The following is a 15,044-nucleotide window of genomic DNA, read 5'->3' on the forward strand; positions in this document are numbered from 1 at the left end:
ATAAAATTAATGGATCATTCAAGACTCAAGAGTACTAAACTAAATAGTAAATACTTATAAAATATTTAGTTAGTATAATTTGTAGTTCAGTGCTCAAGAGCCACTAAATCACGTTTATTTGCTTACTATTAATTCATTAGATGTTTAGGGATAGTTCGTGCAACCCAAAATTATTAATTATAATATTATACTTTTTTATTAATATTTAACTTTATTTTCAGCATCAATCGAGATTGGAAGTATGAAGTGTGGGAAAGACAAGGAAGAAAGCAATCCTAATATTTTATCTTAATTATGCAAAGTATAAATTAATAAACTGTAGTTGTATAATTTGATAAATTGTTTTTTCTTAGTCCCAGTTTTTCAATCAAATTACATATTATGTTTGAGAAATATGGAAAATTATCGAATTTAAAATGTAATATTAATTGAACAAATCTTACTTTAGTTTATCATGATTCATGAGTAAGATTTGAATTCTGTAGCAATGTTATTTTGTTAAGAATATCGGAGAGATAAAATCTAACAACTATATTATATTGCATAATTTTTAAGATTTAGATTTATTTTACTAACATATATTAAATTTCAATTATTTTGTTTTTTCCATTAATATTATATTGAGGGCTTCAAAATGTTTTAAAATATAACATCAGAACAGAAGTATTAGAATACCATTTAACTAAGTATATAAACATAATTTAAATTTAATGATATTTTTATTTTACACCTGAGATATATCACGGTTTTATTAAAAACTATGAATAATTAAGTTATCTGATTACTATAAACAATATTTATACAAAATGTTGTTAATTAGTAATTACTAAATGTTAGAGTAATTTTTTTATTTTCTCTCATTATTAGCGGGATACCTGTTGTAACCATTAATAGTTTTGTTCATTAATTTGTAAATTTATTTTTATACATATAAAATATGCATATTTTTAATGAACCGTTATGAATATAATACTATACATGAAACAATTTTTAGAACCTTTTCTAAAATATTCATGAAAACATAAAAATTTGCTAAAAATGTAATAGAAAAACGTTGAAATATTTTATTTTTTGAAAATTTTGTTTTTGCAAGGATTCCTTTTTCTTGTATATGTACAATAAAGGGTTTGGTTCAAGACATTTTAGTTAATATAATGAATTTATAACCATATCGTCAATGGGGGACATAATAACATATTGAAATATTTACTTTTGTCCCATTAAGGTTATGTTCATAAACAAAAATAATGTACTTCAACTGTTCTTTTATATTCAATTCTGGAACATTTACTGCTAGACATTATCAAATCGTAGATCAGATAATTTCATTTTTATTAATTTAAAATTTCATTCACCAACAAAATGTTATAAACTAATAAATTACTTTTTAGTAATAAAAATATAGGTGATAGTTTTATAATAATATAAATATATGTAAGGTACACTTAAAGTATACATAAAAATCTTAAATATCAAAAATAAAACACAATTATTAAAGGAAAAAGTAAAGGTCAGCATTCATTGCAAGTAACATGTTAACAATAATCTAGACTATTATTTAAAATTATAAAATGTTCAAAAAAAAACATACACAATAAACAATTACAAACAATACATATATTTAAAAAATTTAAGTGTGCATTATTTATTAAAATTATTATTACATTATATTATTGGAATATTTAGCCCAATCATTATTACATGGTTCTAATGGTAAAATCCAACCCAAAGGTATACTGCTAGATGCTGACATCTCATTTTCATCAACAACATATTTATCCCAGCCTCTCCTATAATGAATAAAATAAATTATTTGAATATTTAATGCTAAATAGTAAAATAATAATAATACCGTATTTCAAGGAATGTATAATTATCAATCGCCATTTCATGAGATCTAAAACTTGGGCCAAAAAGAACATGATCCCATTCAGCTAATTTTTCTTGAATTTCAATTTCTCGTTTTTCATGTTTTTTGGCTTCGGCTTCAGTAAGCATATTTTTCAATTCTTCTTCTTCTTTATTGTAATCTGCCAATTTATGCTGCCAAAGTATTTTTAATTTATCTATAGGAAATAAATAATATATATAATTAAACATAAATAATATCAATCAATTTAATTATTCATTTTATAATATACTTAAGGTATTTTCTAAAAGTGGATTTTTTCTTTGGTTAGCACAATTTTGAAGTCTAGATCTTCTTAATTTGTCCAAAGTATCAAACAATGATAGCTGATTTTTAGCATCTTCAATTTTTTCTCTGACCCCTTTCAAGACAATGTTTGCTTCAGCTTTAGTTTTGTTAACCTTAAATAAAATTGAAATCAATTATAAATAATAAATAAAATAGGAATTAAAAAAATATTACTCTTTTTTCTTTTAGTATATTTTCCTTTAAGGAATTTTGCCAAGCATCAATCTTTCTGTTTATTTCTAGGATTTCATCTTTTTTTTGGGATTTGATAAGTTTTAGGTTAGATTTAAGTCTCTTTAATCTATCCCTTTTCTTTTTTCTTTTTGCTAATCGAAATTTTAAATCAGACAATGATTCAGTATCAAAATGTAACATTGTTATTATAGTATCTATTTGTTTCTGCAAAAGAAAATAAATGGTAATTAATTTTAGTTTCATTATTTATTGTTATTTATATATTATTCACTTTATCTAAGATTAAATCGGAACAAGCTTTTTTCCAATCAGCTTCTGTCATGGTAGATAAATTCTGCTCCATAAGTTTTTTGTTATTACTCATATTTTCTAATAATTGTTTACATTCTTTTACAATATTGCTGATTTGGTTAATCTAAAAAAAAAAAAAAAAAAAAAAATGAAAACAACTAATTAGTAATTACCAAACAAATATAATAATTATTTTTAGAATTTACCTCAACTACATTTTTCGATTTGACATCCTTTAATGTATTATTATGTTTTTCTTTGCTGGCTAACCACTTTTCAATCCAAATAGTAGTTTCGTCTTTTGGAGCTTTTGGTAAAGGACATAAATATTGGCGAATATATTCTTCATCAATATTATCCGGAAGAGATGAAAATGAATTGCTTATATTCTGATGAGATGGTACATATTGTTCTTGATAGTGTTGATTACTAATATTAGCACCATAAGGCATATTATAATGATTTTGTGCTGGTTGATTATATGGTGATGGAGGTGGACGAATAAAGGGTATATTATTATAATCTAAATTATACATTGGTTGAATGGGTTGAGGTGGCATAAAAGGAGGTGGAGGACGTGTTAACCAAAAATTATTAGTGTTTGCCTCAGAACATATGTTATTATGAATATTTTGTTCAGACATTTCAAAATATTAGGAAAAAAGTTTGAATAATAGTTTAAGTTAAGGAAAAAAAATGTTAGTGTTTTAAATGTATAAAAAATGTTAAATTATAGAAATTAATTAATTGATTTCTTTTTCAGCCTCGGCTAAAAATTTTTGAGCATTTAAATAATCTGGTTCTTCTTTAAGCTCTTCACAATCAGCTACAACACTTTTCAAATCTTCAAATGCGGCTTTTAATCTTCTTTGAGTATCTGGTATCATCATCTGTGACTCTCTTAATACTTCTTCTTGCTTTTTAAAGGTACTTTCATCAATTCCTATAAAAAAATTAAATATATAATATAAATTTTGTTATAGGTACGTTAAAAAAACAAATATCGACTTATTTTCAAAACTTTGTTGAGTACATATTTTAAAATTAAGCAATAATATAAATTAGTGTTAAATAATTGTAAAATTATAGACTATAAAAATGTAGGTACCTACATATCTTGCAATTTTTAGGACTATAAAAAATGATTTGATTGGTATTTTAATAACTTTATCACTAATAAATGAGGATCTAATATAAGTAAATACTAATCTTTTCAATTTTAGGAATGATTTACAAGTTACATTTTACAATATAGTAGACTCTTGGTAAGTCGGACCTTGATATTAAAGGCAATGAAAATACAGCAGAATTATGAAATTATTCAGTTGTTAAGAAAATATAACCGAGAATAATGTATAAATATTAAATAAACAAACAATTAACCTTACACTAATTCTTTTATAATGACAATAATATGTAAGTAGTTACTAGTTATATATTATGTAAATTTTAATTTTTTACGATATAAATTTTTTTCTGACAAAAAATCCTCTATAGAGATTTCTACAATTGATTTTTTTTATTGCTTAATCACTAGTACAATATATTATTCTAAATCATGAAAAATAGGCTAAATATTTTCTAAACCCCAAATTATGCTTAAATACCCATGTAAAATACATTTTTTTACCAAGTCCATAATCAAAATAATAAACTACTTGCAAATCACAGACAAAAATTACATAAAATTATAACTAAAACCGTTTTAGTAAAACCTATCACAAGAAAAATTATTTTAATTTTATAAAAATAAAAAAAATATGCGTAGAAACAATAAATTTTAAAATATAGGTTTGGAAATACTGTGAATGAATTAATAAAATAAGAATACCAGAACTTAATAAAAGAAAATTGTTTATTTGCTCTATTTCAGTCAAAATTATTGTAATGGACCAAAAAGGTAACCTACAAAATTAACATCTTATTTCATGAGTTTTGATAGAAGGTATCTAATAATATAAAAACTTTTTTAATTGGGAACATAATCAGCCACGGTTCTAGGACTACATTTTCGTATGGGCAACAGTAGATTTATAATTAAGTTTTAACTGTGAATAATATTTCTAATTTCCTCCCCATTCCCATTACATTTTTAAATAATGAACACCAGAAATTTTGGTATGGGCAGCTGCCCACCCTGCTCATACGCTAGAACCGCCACTGAACATAATAGTTTGATATTTAAACTATATTTAGGTGTAAAAATTGCATTAATAACAATATAACATAGAATAGGGTTTGAAATACAATGCTCTTAAAAAGTCCAAAAACAATAAATATTAACATAATATTGTATTCTTCGATATCTAAACATTATTGATTTACTTAAACATCATAATATGGGTCATATCATTAAGTCTATTTGAATAAACAATACCTATTCCAGATGTAAATTAAACATCATTTTAATTATATCAATATTAATGGAAAATTAGAATCTTAAATAAATAGATATCTAACAACTCATAGGTTACTGTCAATGTTACCCCAAATATTTAGGACACCAGTGGCTAGCCAGGGGAGTTTTGGGGGCTCAACCCCCCCCCTTGGCCTTAAAAAAAATTGTTATTATAATGTACATAAATTTATAACTTTGTTAATTGTTATACTTATGTATAAAATGTATTATTCAATTAGCGTACAACTCAGTACATTTTAGTGCATTTACAACCGGGATAGTCGAATTGCACTTGAGTTGAAAACAAGTATTTCCACAAAATTATCATGCATTTGAAGGCTTTAAACATTTAGAAAACACTCATTTCCTACAATGCATGATATTTTTGTGGAAATACTTTTTTTCAACTCAAGTGCAATTCGACCATACCTGTTGTAGAGCTCCTAGAAGATATATTTTAGAGGTAAGTTCAAAAAAAGGTCATTAAACCCCCTCTCCTAGGGTAATTCCTGGCTACTCCACTGAATAGGACCTAATAGCTACCTTTACTATTACACTATCAAAACAAAATTTCTTAAATTAATACCATTTAAATAATAATCACTTATCTAATTAAGTCAGAAACAGTGTTAGGATTAAGAATGTACCTATACTAAATTAACAACAACACTGTAGAGAATAATTAAATTTTATTCTTACTGCAGTTTTAAACTTGATTAGGTATAGACTGAAAAATAAAAATAATGGGTTATACTAGGTTGGTAAGTCAACAATATATTATTAATATTACCTATACATTCAACTTACCAGCTTCTTTCAATTTCTGAACCTTTTCCCGTTGTTGCTCTGTTTCTTGTATATACATAAGTTTCTCTTTCGTTAATCTTTTCACTACTCCAGTTTTGATCTTTAGTGTCTTAATACGAGGATCAGCCATTACTATTCTTTTTGTAAAGATATTATAAAATATACGCGAAAGTAATTACCTTTGAAGTGCACTGTGTTACGACTTGTCAAAGCAACACAAAAAACTTCTTAAAAAATATTATACAATTTAACGTTCACTGTACGAGAAAATAATAATCGTCACATACAACTCCAAAAATAGAAATTAATTATCATGGCCTGGGTATTTAGATTACAATAATAATTCACCATAGAAATCTCGAATCATTGACTTTCGAATTTTTATAACAATATTATAACCTAAAAACTTAACGTAATTTATGAATTAAATCCCGAACAAACTACAAAAACCGCTATTGTAACTGCTACTGCTTCTGAGTGCAGGGGTAGCGATACAATAGTCACAGTAATATAGTATTGTTGTCTGCGTTAACCATGATTATTATCAAAACATACTCAAGTGAAAATACATATATACCTATTATTATTTTACTATTCTCATTTTTCACTTTTTTTTTTTATCATAGAATCCGTAGTTAACTACTGTTAACAAACAAAATGTCAAAAGTGATTTATTGAATTGATATTAAAAAAGGCGTATAATAAACTGACGTATACATATTGCAATAAATATTAAACCGACGTATCGAAATCTAAATATCTTTTGGGTTTTTAATTTTGTGTTATTAATCATAGTCATTTCCCTTTACATTCAACCGTATACCTATTTCAAATTTCAAATAAATAAATCTACATTTTAAATTTATTTTTGTTCTCATAACTCAACATAATTAAAATTATGGATTTAGATGATAACTTTCCAGCAGCTAAGCGCATCATAACTGAAATTCAAAATATAGTCAACAGTGATTCTAAGCTGTGAGTATAAACCAATGCAATTATACCTTAAATTTTTGTGCTGGAATGGTTCGAAAAATTATTTTAGTTTCACTAACAACAATAATATTTTAGGAAGGAATTTGATCTAGTCATACAACCAGAAAGTCAAAATAAATCCCCAGTGATATATGTAGACCATTGTTTAGGTCTAGAGTCGTGGTGTGTACGTCATGTATATGAATATGTGTACCAAAGACTTATTTCTATAAGAAAACGATTGAAAAGACAAGGTAGCACTTTTGTTAAGCAAAAGTTAATAAATCAACTTATAGCTTAATGTTAATAATTTCAAATTTGTATGCAATTTCTAATTGTATGTATTATATTTATTTAGTATCCAATGACACAATACCATTGCTTACATCTGCTCTCTTAATAAATCCAGAAGTCTTAACATTTTGGAACATGAGACGAGAGTTAATTCTTGATGGATGCTTGAAACCAGATGATGAATTACAATTTTCAGCTGTTGTTTTGTCTTTTAAACCAAAATGTGCTGAAATATTCACCTACAGAAGATGGATATTTTTTAACATTTTAAAAGGTAAATCAACATGAATACCTGGATATAAATATACTTTTTTGAACTCTCACAGTTGATATTCAACTCTATTAAAATGAAAATTAATAAAAGTACAGATATTAAATTTAATAACACACAATTATGTTATGTAAAAAGTTAAATTTTATTTTAATCAAATTTGAGTAATTTATTTGAATATTAACATCAGTTCCACAGTTTGGGCCCTCACACAAATCTTCTGAGTGGGACCCAGTAAATACTGGGATACTTCATTGTATGAAACTAAAAATTAAATTTAAAAAATAGCACACAAGTAGATAATCACTTACAATATAATAAATAAGATCATTTATCGAATAATAAATGAATCGAAAATTAAAAAATGATCCATCATCAAATTTAATTATTTATTTATTAGTGTAAACATCTATGTAAAAGTTGATCACAATACTTAATAGTTAATACAATTTTTAAAATAAATATATATTATATTATAAATATAACATAATAGAAGTACGTAACTTAATGTAAAATGTACATTATATGCATATTATAGCCTTCAGTGATATAGACAGAAATTTTCATTGGGGGTAGGGGGGATATATATATCCCAAAAAACTAGCTAATTTTTGTAAAAAAAAAAAATCATTTTATTTTTTTATTATCAGTATAAAGTAAATAAATATAAAAAGGTAATGAAGGGAGATCTATCCCCCTGTGTCTACCTCCTATGATAGCCTTTTGTTTTTTTGTATTGTTCATAAATCATAATATGCAGTTGATTATCTAATCTAACCCAGTCCATCACATTGTCAATAACATGTATATCTTAAAATTAGTTCTGTAACTAAAATATTAATAGTTAAATCATTGCTATACAAATAATATTTTATTTAAGACAAAATATTTATTAATTTTTTTTTTTACATATTTATTTATAGATTTTAGCTCCAACCATGTTATACTCAATGAGTTAACAATAGGATTAACAGCTGCTGCTGGCTATCCAAGTAATTACAATGCATGGAATCATTGTTATTGGTTCATTCAAAAATCACTTGAACAAGAAAACTATTCTTTGATCTCCCATCAATGGGAACAAACTAAAACTTGGTGCAGTGAACATGTATCCGACCATAGTTGTATGCAATACAGACAACGATTACTTAAATGTTTAGTTGCTGATAAAAAGTGCTTACAGCATTTAGAATGTTGTACATCTAAATCACTTATGCGGTTTTTTAACTCTGATGAAAGACATAAACTTATGAGGCCATCAGAAGACTATTTTGATGAAGCTATTGGTGTTGCTTTAGATGAATTATATTTTAATGAAGATCTGATTGTGATGTATCAAAATCATGAATCTCTATGGAATCACCGAAGGTTTTTATGTTATTTATTATTAGATATTTATAATATTGATTGTATTAAAGAAGCATTAATGAATAATGAAAGGAGAGTTTCTACTAAATTATCAAGAAGTAATGAGTTGTATGTTAAAAAACATGTTTTGTGGCTTCAAACAGCATTATGCATTCCTATTAAATTACTATAATGTTAATAACTAGCATTAGTTAATTGTATTGTTGAAATAATTCAATTAGATATTTGTTAAATTTTAAAAATCAAAAATCAAAAAAAATGTGACAAATAATGAGTGAGATTATAATTTTAAAGCTAATATTTATTTTAATTGTTATAATAATTATATATTTTTGTTTTATTTCTTGTGCCAATGAAATAGTTTTATATAGATTAATAGCTATCATTATTGATACTGCTTGTTTAACTGTAACTAGTTAAATTTTAATAATATCTTTGTATATAATACTATTTATTATTTACATTAGGTTGAAAATAAATTAAGTGATAAAACTAAATAAACCTTGTATTTTTTAATGCATCATAAATCTAATAAGATTTCCAAAAATTGCAATTATTCTTAAAGCTTTTAATGATTTAATAATTTATATCAAGTTTACTATTGTCCTAAAATTAATGATAACAATATAAATTAATCACTAAAATAAATTTTAAGATATTGTTCTTAATCCTAATTAAATGTTGATTTTTGAATTTCCACATAGAAGTTAAAACACCGTTGAAAAAATCCTATACTAATTTTATTAAAATGTATGGAGTTGAAGTTAAATATTATTTAATTAATATTTTGTTTTATGTTAAAATAGATTATAGTTAAATACTATTTTTATCTAGACGATTATGGTTAAGTAGGACATGACATGGTCAGTGTGTTACTAAAATCCCCAGGTAGTCTATCCAAGTATAGATAGTCATAGAGCAGTTAGCTTAACACCAGTGCTGTGTCAGGAAACACATGCCATGTCATACCATGCCCCTATTATTTATTTTTAGTTTTAAAGTAAAATATATTAGTGAACATTTTGTATGCAACATAAGTATTTCTTATAGTCTTATTCTATTTTCTACATATCTATCAATATAGTGATGCAGTTATAAGTTTAAAATAAATATATTTTCAACTTGATGTCCAATTATGAACAATTTAATCTTTAACAATCACCTGATTGACCAATATGCATTGAAAACAAAATATAACTAAATTCATTTGTTGCACATTTGATATTGATATACATACAGACAATGTATCAATTTTTTTAATCCTATTAACTAATATATACAATTTATATTTTGTAGTTATATAACATATTTAATGATATGTTGTAAATACAACACTTACATCTTGAAACTAAAAGATTATGTTCTAAGTGGACAAGCCAAATTCTTGTTATTAGTATAGTCTTAATAGTAACATCTATATTTTTTATGAGTGTCATTGATCTTGTTTTAAAGTACCTAGATACTTATCAAATAAAGTTTTATTTAATATTTATCAATATTTTGTACTGCAATGTGTTAAGTATTTTCAAGTTATTTTGTATAATTTTTAATGTAGACATTTAAAAATGCAATAGAAAACAAATCCATTATAAGTAAAACAAATATTGTGAATTAATAAAATAGGATATAATTGCATCATAGAATAAACAGTATACTCAACTTCAACCAATTAAACATTAAAAAATGTAAAAGCATTTGTCTATAATAATATATGTTTTAACTACACAGCAATAAAGATTTAATATTCAACAGTAATTAGTATATCATAAATATCCTAATTACAGTGTATCATAACTTTAATTGCATTACCAGCACCAGTTTCAGCTGTTTTAAATGCTTCCAATGTTTCTTCAATTTTAAAATTATGAGTGATTAATGGCTTCAAATTTATTTGTCCTGCAGCTATTAAAGCCAATGCATCTTGGTAACTGAAACAAAATTAAAGTCATTAATAAATAATCTTAAATTGAACTATTTGATTAATTTATCTATTGGTAATTTACTCATTAGCATAGCGAAATACTCCTCTGATGTCTACTTCTCGAGATAATGCATTGAATAATGGTAACTTAACATCGCTTGATGCTCCCATACCAACAATTGTCAATACTCCTCCAGATTTTGTTAACTAAAAATAAAATAATTTTTTTATCAAATGTATAACATATTAATATAATATAAATTGATGCAGCTACATGACGTATAATATTAATATTTACAGAAATGTTATTAGTTGCATACTCAGCTTACGACAAATGAATAATATTATATTTTAATATTTACCTCCATTCCCATTTTAATTGTTTGTTGAAAACCACTACAGTCGATAGTAACATCTGGAAGTTCATCGCCAATCTCATTTTTAACATTTTCTATTGCTTGTTCATCTGAATCTCCTCTATTTACGGTAATTGTTTTGTAAGCGCCCATTTCTTTGGCTATATTTAATCGAAATTCTACCAGATCTGTTATATAAATTTTTGTAGCTCCCATAGCTTTTGCGGTGATTAATGTAACCAAACCAATTGGTCCAGCTCCTAAAATTAATACTGTAGAACCAACTTTAACACCTCCTCTTTTACAAGCATGGACTCCAACGGAAAGTGGTTCTAATAGAGCACCTTCTTCTAAAGATATATGATCAGGTAATCTAAAAATCAATTGTTTATAATTTATAAGAAAGAAAAATAACTGACCAATCTTAATTATAAATTAATATTTTAATAACCTATTAATTTATTATTGAACAAGTCAATATTTATTATTTAAATAAGAAAATCTTACTTATAACAAAAATCTGCAGCATGGACATAATAACGAGTCAAATTTCCATCTATAGGTGGTGTAGCACAAAATTTCATTTCTGGGCATAAATTGTATGAACCGATCTTGCAAAACTGACACATACGACATGATGCACCTGGTTCAATTGCCACTCTATCACCTATAATAATGTTTTACCACATACATAAATGTTTTGAAATTTTTGCTATTTATTTAATTTATACTAACCAACTTTAAGATTTTTAACACCTTCTCCAAGCTTCTCTACAATTCCACTGGCTTCATGACCAATAACCATGGGCTCTTTAACAATATAGTGACCTATAGCTCCATGAACTAAATAGTGAATATCTGAACCACATATTCCTACACGTTGAATCTTCAATAATACTTCTACAAAATTAATTTATAAAAAATAATAAAATAATAAATATTTGCTAATAAATTATTTTAGTTTATATTGTTACCATTATGTCCAGGTTTTGGTATTGGCCGTTGTTCCTAACAGAAAAAAAAATCATAAAATCGATCAATTATATGAAAAATTGTAAATAATAGAATTGGTAATTTATTATACTAACAAGTCGTAAATCTCTAACACCATAGAGTACTGATGTCAAATTATCATTTTCGTTGTTAATACTTGCATTGGCCATGTTAACTAAAAAATATTTTAAAATATATAATATTTTTTGAACAAATTAAAAACCAATCTATAACGACTAATCAACTCAAGTTCTGTTAAAGAAATGTAGCAGTCCTGTGGGGTATATTTATGTATATATGATTATTCAAGGTATTTGTTTAGTTTAGAAGTTTAAAACCATGTACTTCTAAGATAGTGATTATCTGTACTTTGTACTTTGTAGGTTATCTTTCAGGTTAGCTTAGATAAATTAATGATTTAAACTTCATTAATTTTTTTAGTACAACTATCGTTACAATTTATTACAAGAAATTAAATTATTTTTTAGGAAGATCCTACTTTTTATTAAAAATTATCTGTTTATTTTTATACTAGGCACTTTTTTTTGTTATACAATAATTATTAGTAATTAATTTTATTATTATTATTATTATTTTTTGTGGGTATTTGGAAGAAAATTGAAATTGTATCATGGTTAAAAATGCCCCGGTTTTAAGAAAAAAATCCACTTCAAAATAAAATAGGTTTAAGTTTAATTTGTATTAGATATTTAAATCACTATGTACACATAAACTAGGTAGGTAGGTACTTAAATATAGTATGTACACTGTGTTTAAAATGTATGACAATTTTAAGTGCTTATTTTTAAATAATTTTAGGAACTACAATACGCATTTTTATAGATAGGTACTCTTTAATACATTTCTCCCAATTTTTTCAAAAAAATAGCCTAGATATCAAATTTTGATTTTAAACAGTGGTTTTGAAATTATTTTATTTCACACTCATTTAGAAACAATATAAAAATTTTAGTTGCTAAGGTCGTCGTGACGTTGTTACAATCCCATTTTATGAATTTAGAATATTAGCTTACGATTTAGTAAACATTATGATTATGGTAGAGTTATGATAATAACCTGTAACTATGTAGAATACATTAAGGACCAAACTGATCATACAGTCATTTCTTAATACCTACGTCTAGCGGTTGTTATTTATTTTATACCTATTTTATAATAGGTATTTATATTATTGTATAGTTTAATATTAGAATTTTGAAGGGAAAATGTGAATCCATCATTCATCAACTGCAATAGTTATAGGTATATGTGTGGGTTGCACGATCATAAAAAATCTGTTGTTAAAACATCATTTAATTTAGACTTGTACGTCACAGTACGCGACTATTAAAAATCGATCTTTAATCTGGAAGTGCCCGATCATAATTCATAGTTAAATGATTATAACATAAATAAGAAAGGTAACAAAGCTTCCAAAGTATAGTCTCAAATCTCCATTTTTAAACGAGTGGTACTTGTATTTAAGAAGACGATTTTAAGTTAGTTAGTACTTATTTTTTAAAATTAAAAAGAGATTATAGGTATATTTGTTTAATTACTTATTAATTTGCATTAAACTTCAATTTTACAAGTGCTTAGCCACACACTTTATAGTATAATGTTTATTTCAATTTTATTGAAGATCGAATATAGTACCTAATAAGAATTTTCAACCAACGTTTCTATATTTTTTGAAAACCAAATGAGCATTTCCTTACAGAAAGCTGGTTTCTTGCCAATTTATCCGAGATATTAATATCTCGGTAAAAATGTTATATTAATTATTTTTATGGGGAGAGAAGATAAAACTCCTACCTCTCCTTAAATTTTTTACGGTACATCTTATGGATATATTGTCATTATATTCAGTCCTGGGTCGTGGTCCGAAAGATAATATATAAGGATTATCATCCACTAACCCACACATCCATCTAAAGAGAAATAAATTACAACACAAAAAAAAACGATAAGGAAATAAGTAGCGTTAGTCAAAAAAAAAAAAAATAACCACTTTACCACGAATAAAATTATATTACCAAATATAAAAGGATGTCAGCGCACTTGTTTTTTCTATCTGAACCACGTGTATACAACTTTGTAAATTTGCTTTCAGGGGAACAAATCTTGTATTGCTAGATTAAAGATTGAAGCAGACCGTTAAGGCAAAACAGTTAAAAACAATATCTGTATTTATACGTTCGATTTGAACTTTTCTAAATATATAAAAATGGATTTCTGTATGACTGTCCTTTGTTTGTTTACACGGAAACAACCATGCCATAGCGCCACCATCTATAAACATAAATGTCCATCGTAAATCTCAAAATGTCTGTTTGAGTACCTCCCGAGGTTGGGCCCAACACTTTTTAACTTAGGTCATAGGACTAATATATCTCTGTAGGTACCAAATTTCGTCGCAATCGGTCCAGCCGTTTAGGAATGCATAAAATACAAACAAACAAATAGATAGAAATCCATTTCACAGGTAACGAATTTAACACGCAATTTGAGACGCATAAGAGGTAGGATTTTTAACGGGCTACAAAGTGTACGGGTTCAACTAGTTTATTATAAATTGTAATATTTTACATACTCATCAATTTTTATAATAGAAAATCAAATACATTATACAACAGAATTCTAATAGAATGGTATTAAATTAATGTTTATTTAAATGTAATTTTTATTTTTGAAATTTAAATAGTAATAAAACAAATTTTAATAATAGATTTCGACAACTTCGCATTATTTTTACCTTAAAACACATAAATATCCACAACGAAATATTAATCTATAAAACTCTTCTAAAATCCATCTGGACGACTGGACTTATAGAATCCAACTGAAGGGCTCGACCAACCATCAAACATAAATCGTATTCAAACTTTCCAGTCATAGTACCAAATAACTTAAACTCCATATTATGTCTCTAAATTCCAATCATACACTTCACACTGATCTCTGATCTCTCTACCTCT

At 25.6% G+C, this 15,044-nt stretch overlaps 4 protein-coding genes across 4 annotated transcripts; 1 reads left to right on the forward strand and 3 right to left on the reverse strand.

The window, feature by feature from the left end:
- Positions 1-1,595: 1,595 nt before the first annotated feature.
- Positions 1,596-3,327, reverse strand: LOC114130978 (programmed cell death protein 7-like). Its single transcript, XM_027996085.2, has 6 exons — positions 2,890-3,327; positions 2,664-2,807; positions 2,372-2,596; positions 2,142-2,310; positions 1,853-2,066; positions 1,596-1,790 (listed from the first exon to the last, which is right to left on the reverse strand). Exons 1-6 carry the CDS (start codon positions 3,325-3,327, stop codon positions 1,661-1,663), a joined length of 1,320 nt encoding a protein of 439 aa, XP_027851886.2. The 3' UTR covers positions 1,596-1,660.
- A 99-nt stretch (positions 3,328-3,426) lies between these two features.
- On the reverse strand, positions 3,427-6,370 carry LOC114130982 (tubulin-specific chaperone A). Its single transcript, XM_027996088.2, has 2 exons — positions 5,889-6,370; positions 3,427-3,626 (listed from the first exon to the last, which is right to left on the reverse strand). Exons 1-2 carry the CDS (start codon positions 6,016-6,018, stop codon positions 3,427-3,429), a joined length of 330 nt encoding a protein of 109 aa, XP_027851889.1. The 5' UTR covers positions 6,019-6,370.
- A 167-nt stretch (positions 6,371-6,537) lies between these two features.
- Positions 6,538-9,275, forward strand: LOC114130980 (protein prenyltransferase alpha subunit repeat-containing protein 1). Its single transcript, XM_027996087.2, has 4 exons — positions 6,538-6,866; positions 6,960-7,117; positions 7,222-7,431; positions 8,352-9,275. Exons 1-4 carry the CDS (start codon positions 6,787-6,789, stop codon positions 8,966-8,968), a joined length of 1,065 nt encoding a protein of 354 aa, XP_027851888.2. The 5' UTR covers positions 6,538-6,786; the 3' UTR covers positions 8,969-9,275.
- Positions 9,276-10,400: 1,125 nt separating this feature from the next.
- On the reverse strand, positions 10,401-13,997 carry LOC114131026 (sorbitol dehydrogenase-like). Its single transcript, XM_027996148.2, has 8 exons — positions 13,882-13,997; positions 12,162-12,241; positions 12,048-12,081; positions 11,809-11,973; positions 11,581-11,740; positions 11,080-11,446; positions 10,800-10,924; positions 10,401-10,724 (listed from the first exon to the last, which is right to left on the reverse strand). The coding sequence occupies exons 1-8, from the start codon at positions 13,991-13,993 to the stop codon at positions 10,571-10,573; spliced, it is 1,197 nt and encodes a 398-aa protein (XP_027851949.2). The 5' UTR covers positions 13,994-13,997; the 3' UTR covers positions 10,401-10,570.
- Positions 13,998-15,044: the final 1,047 nt, after the last annotated feature.

Source organism: Aphis gossypii, chromosome 3 (assembly GCF_020184175.1).
Source record: "Aphis gossypii isolate Hap1 chromosome 3, ASM2018417v2, whole genome shotgun sequence".
Taxonomy (NCBI): Eukaryota; Metazoa; Arthropoda; class Insecta; order Hemiptera; family Aphididae; genus Aphis; species Aphis gossypii.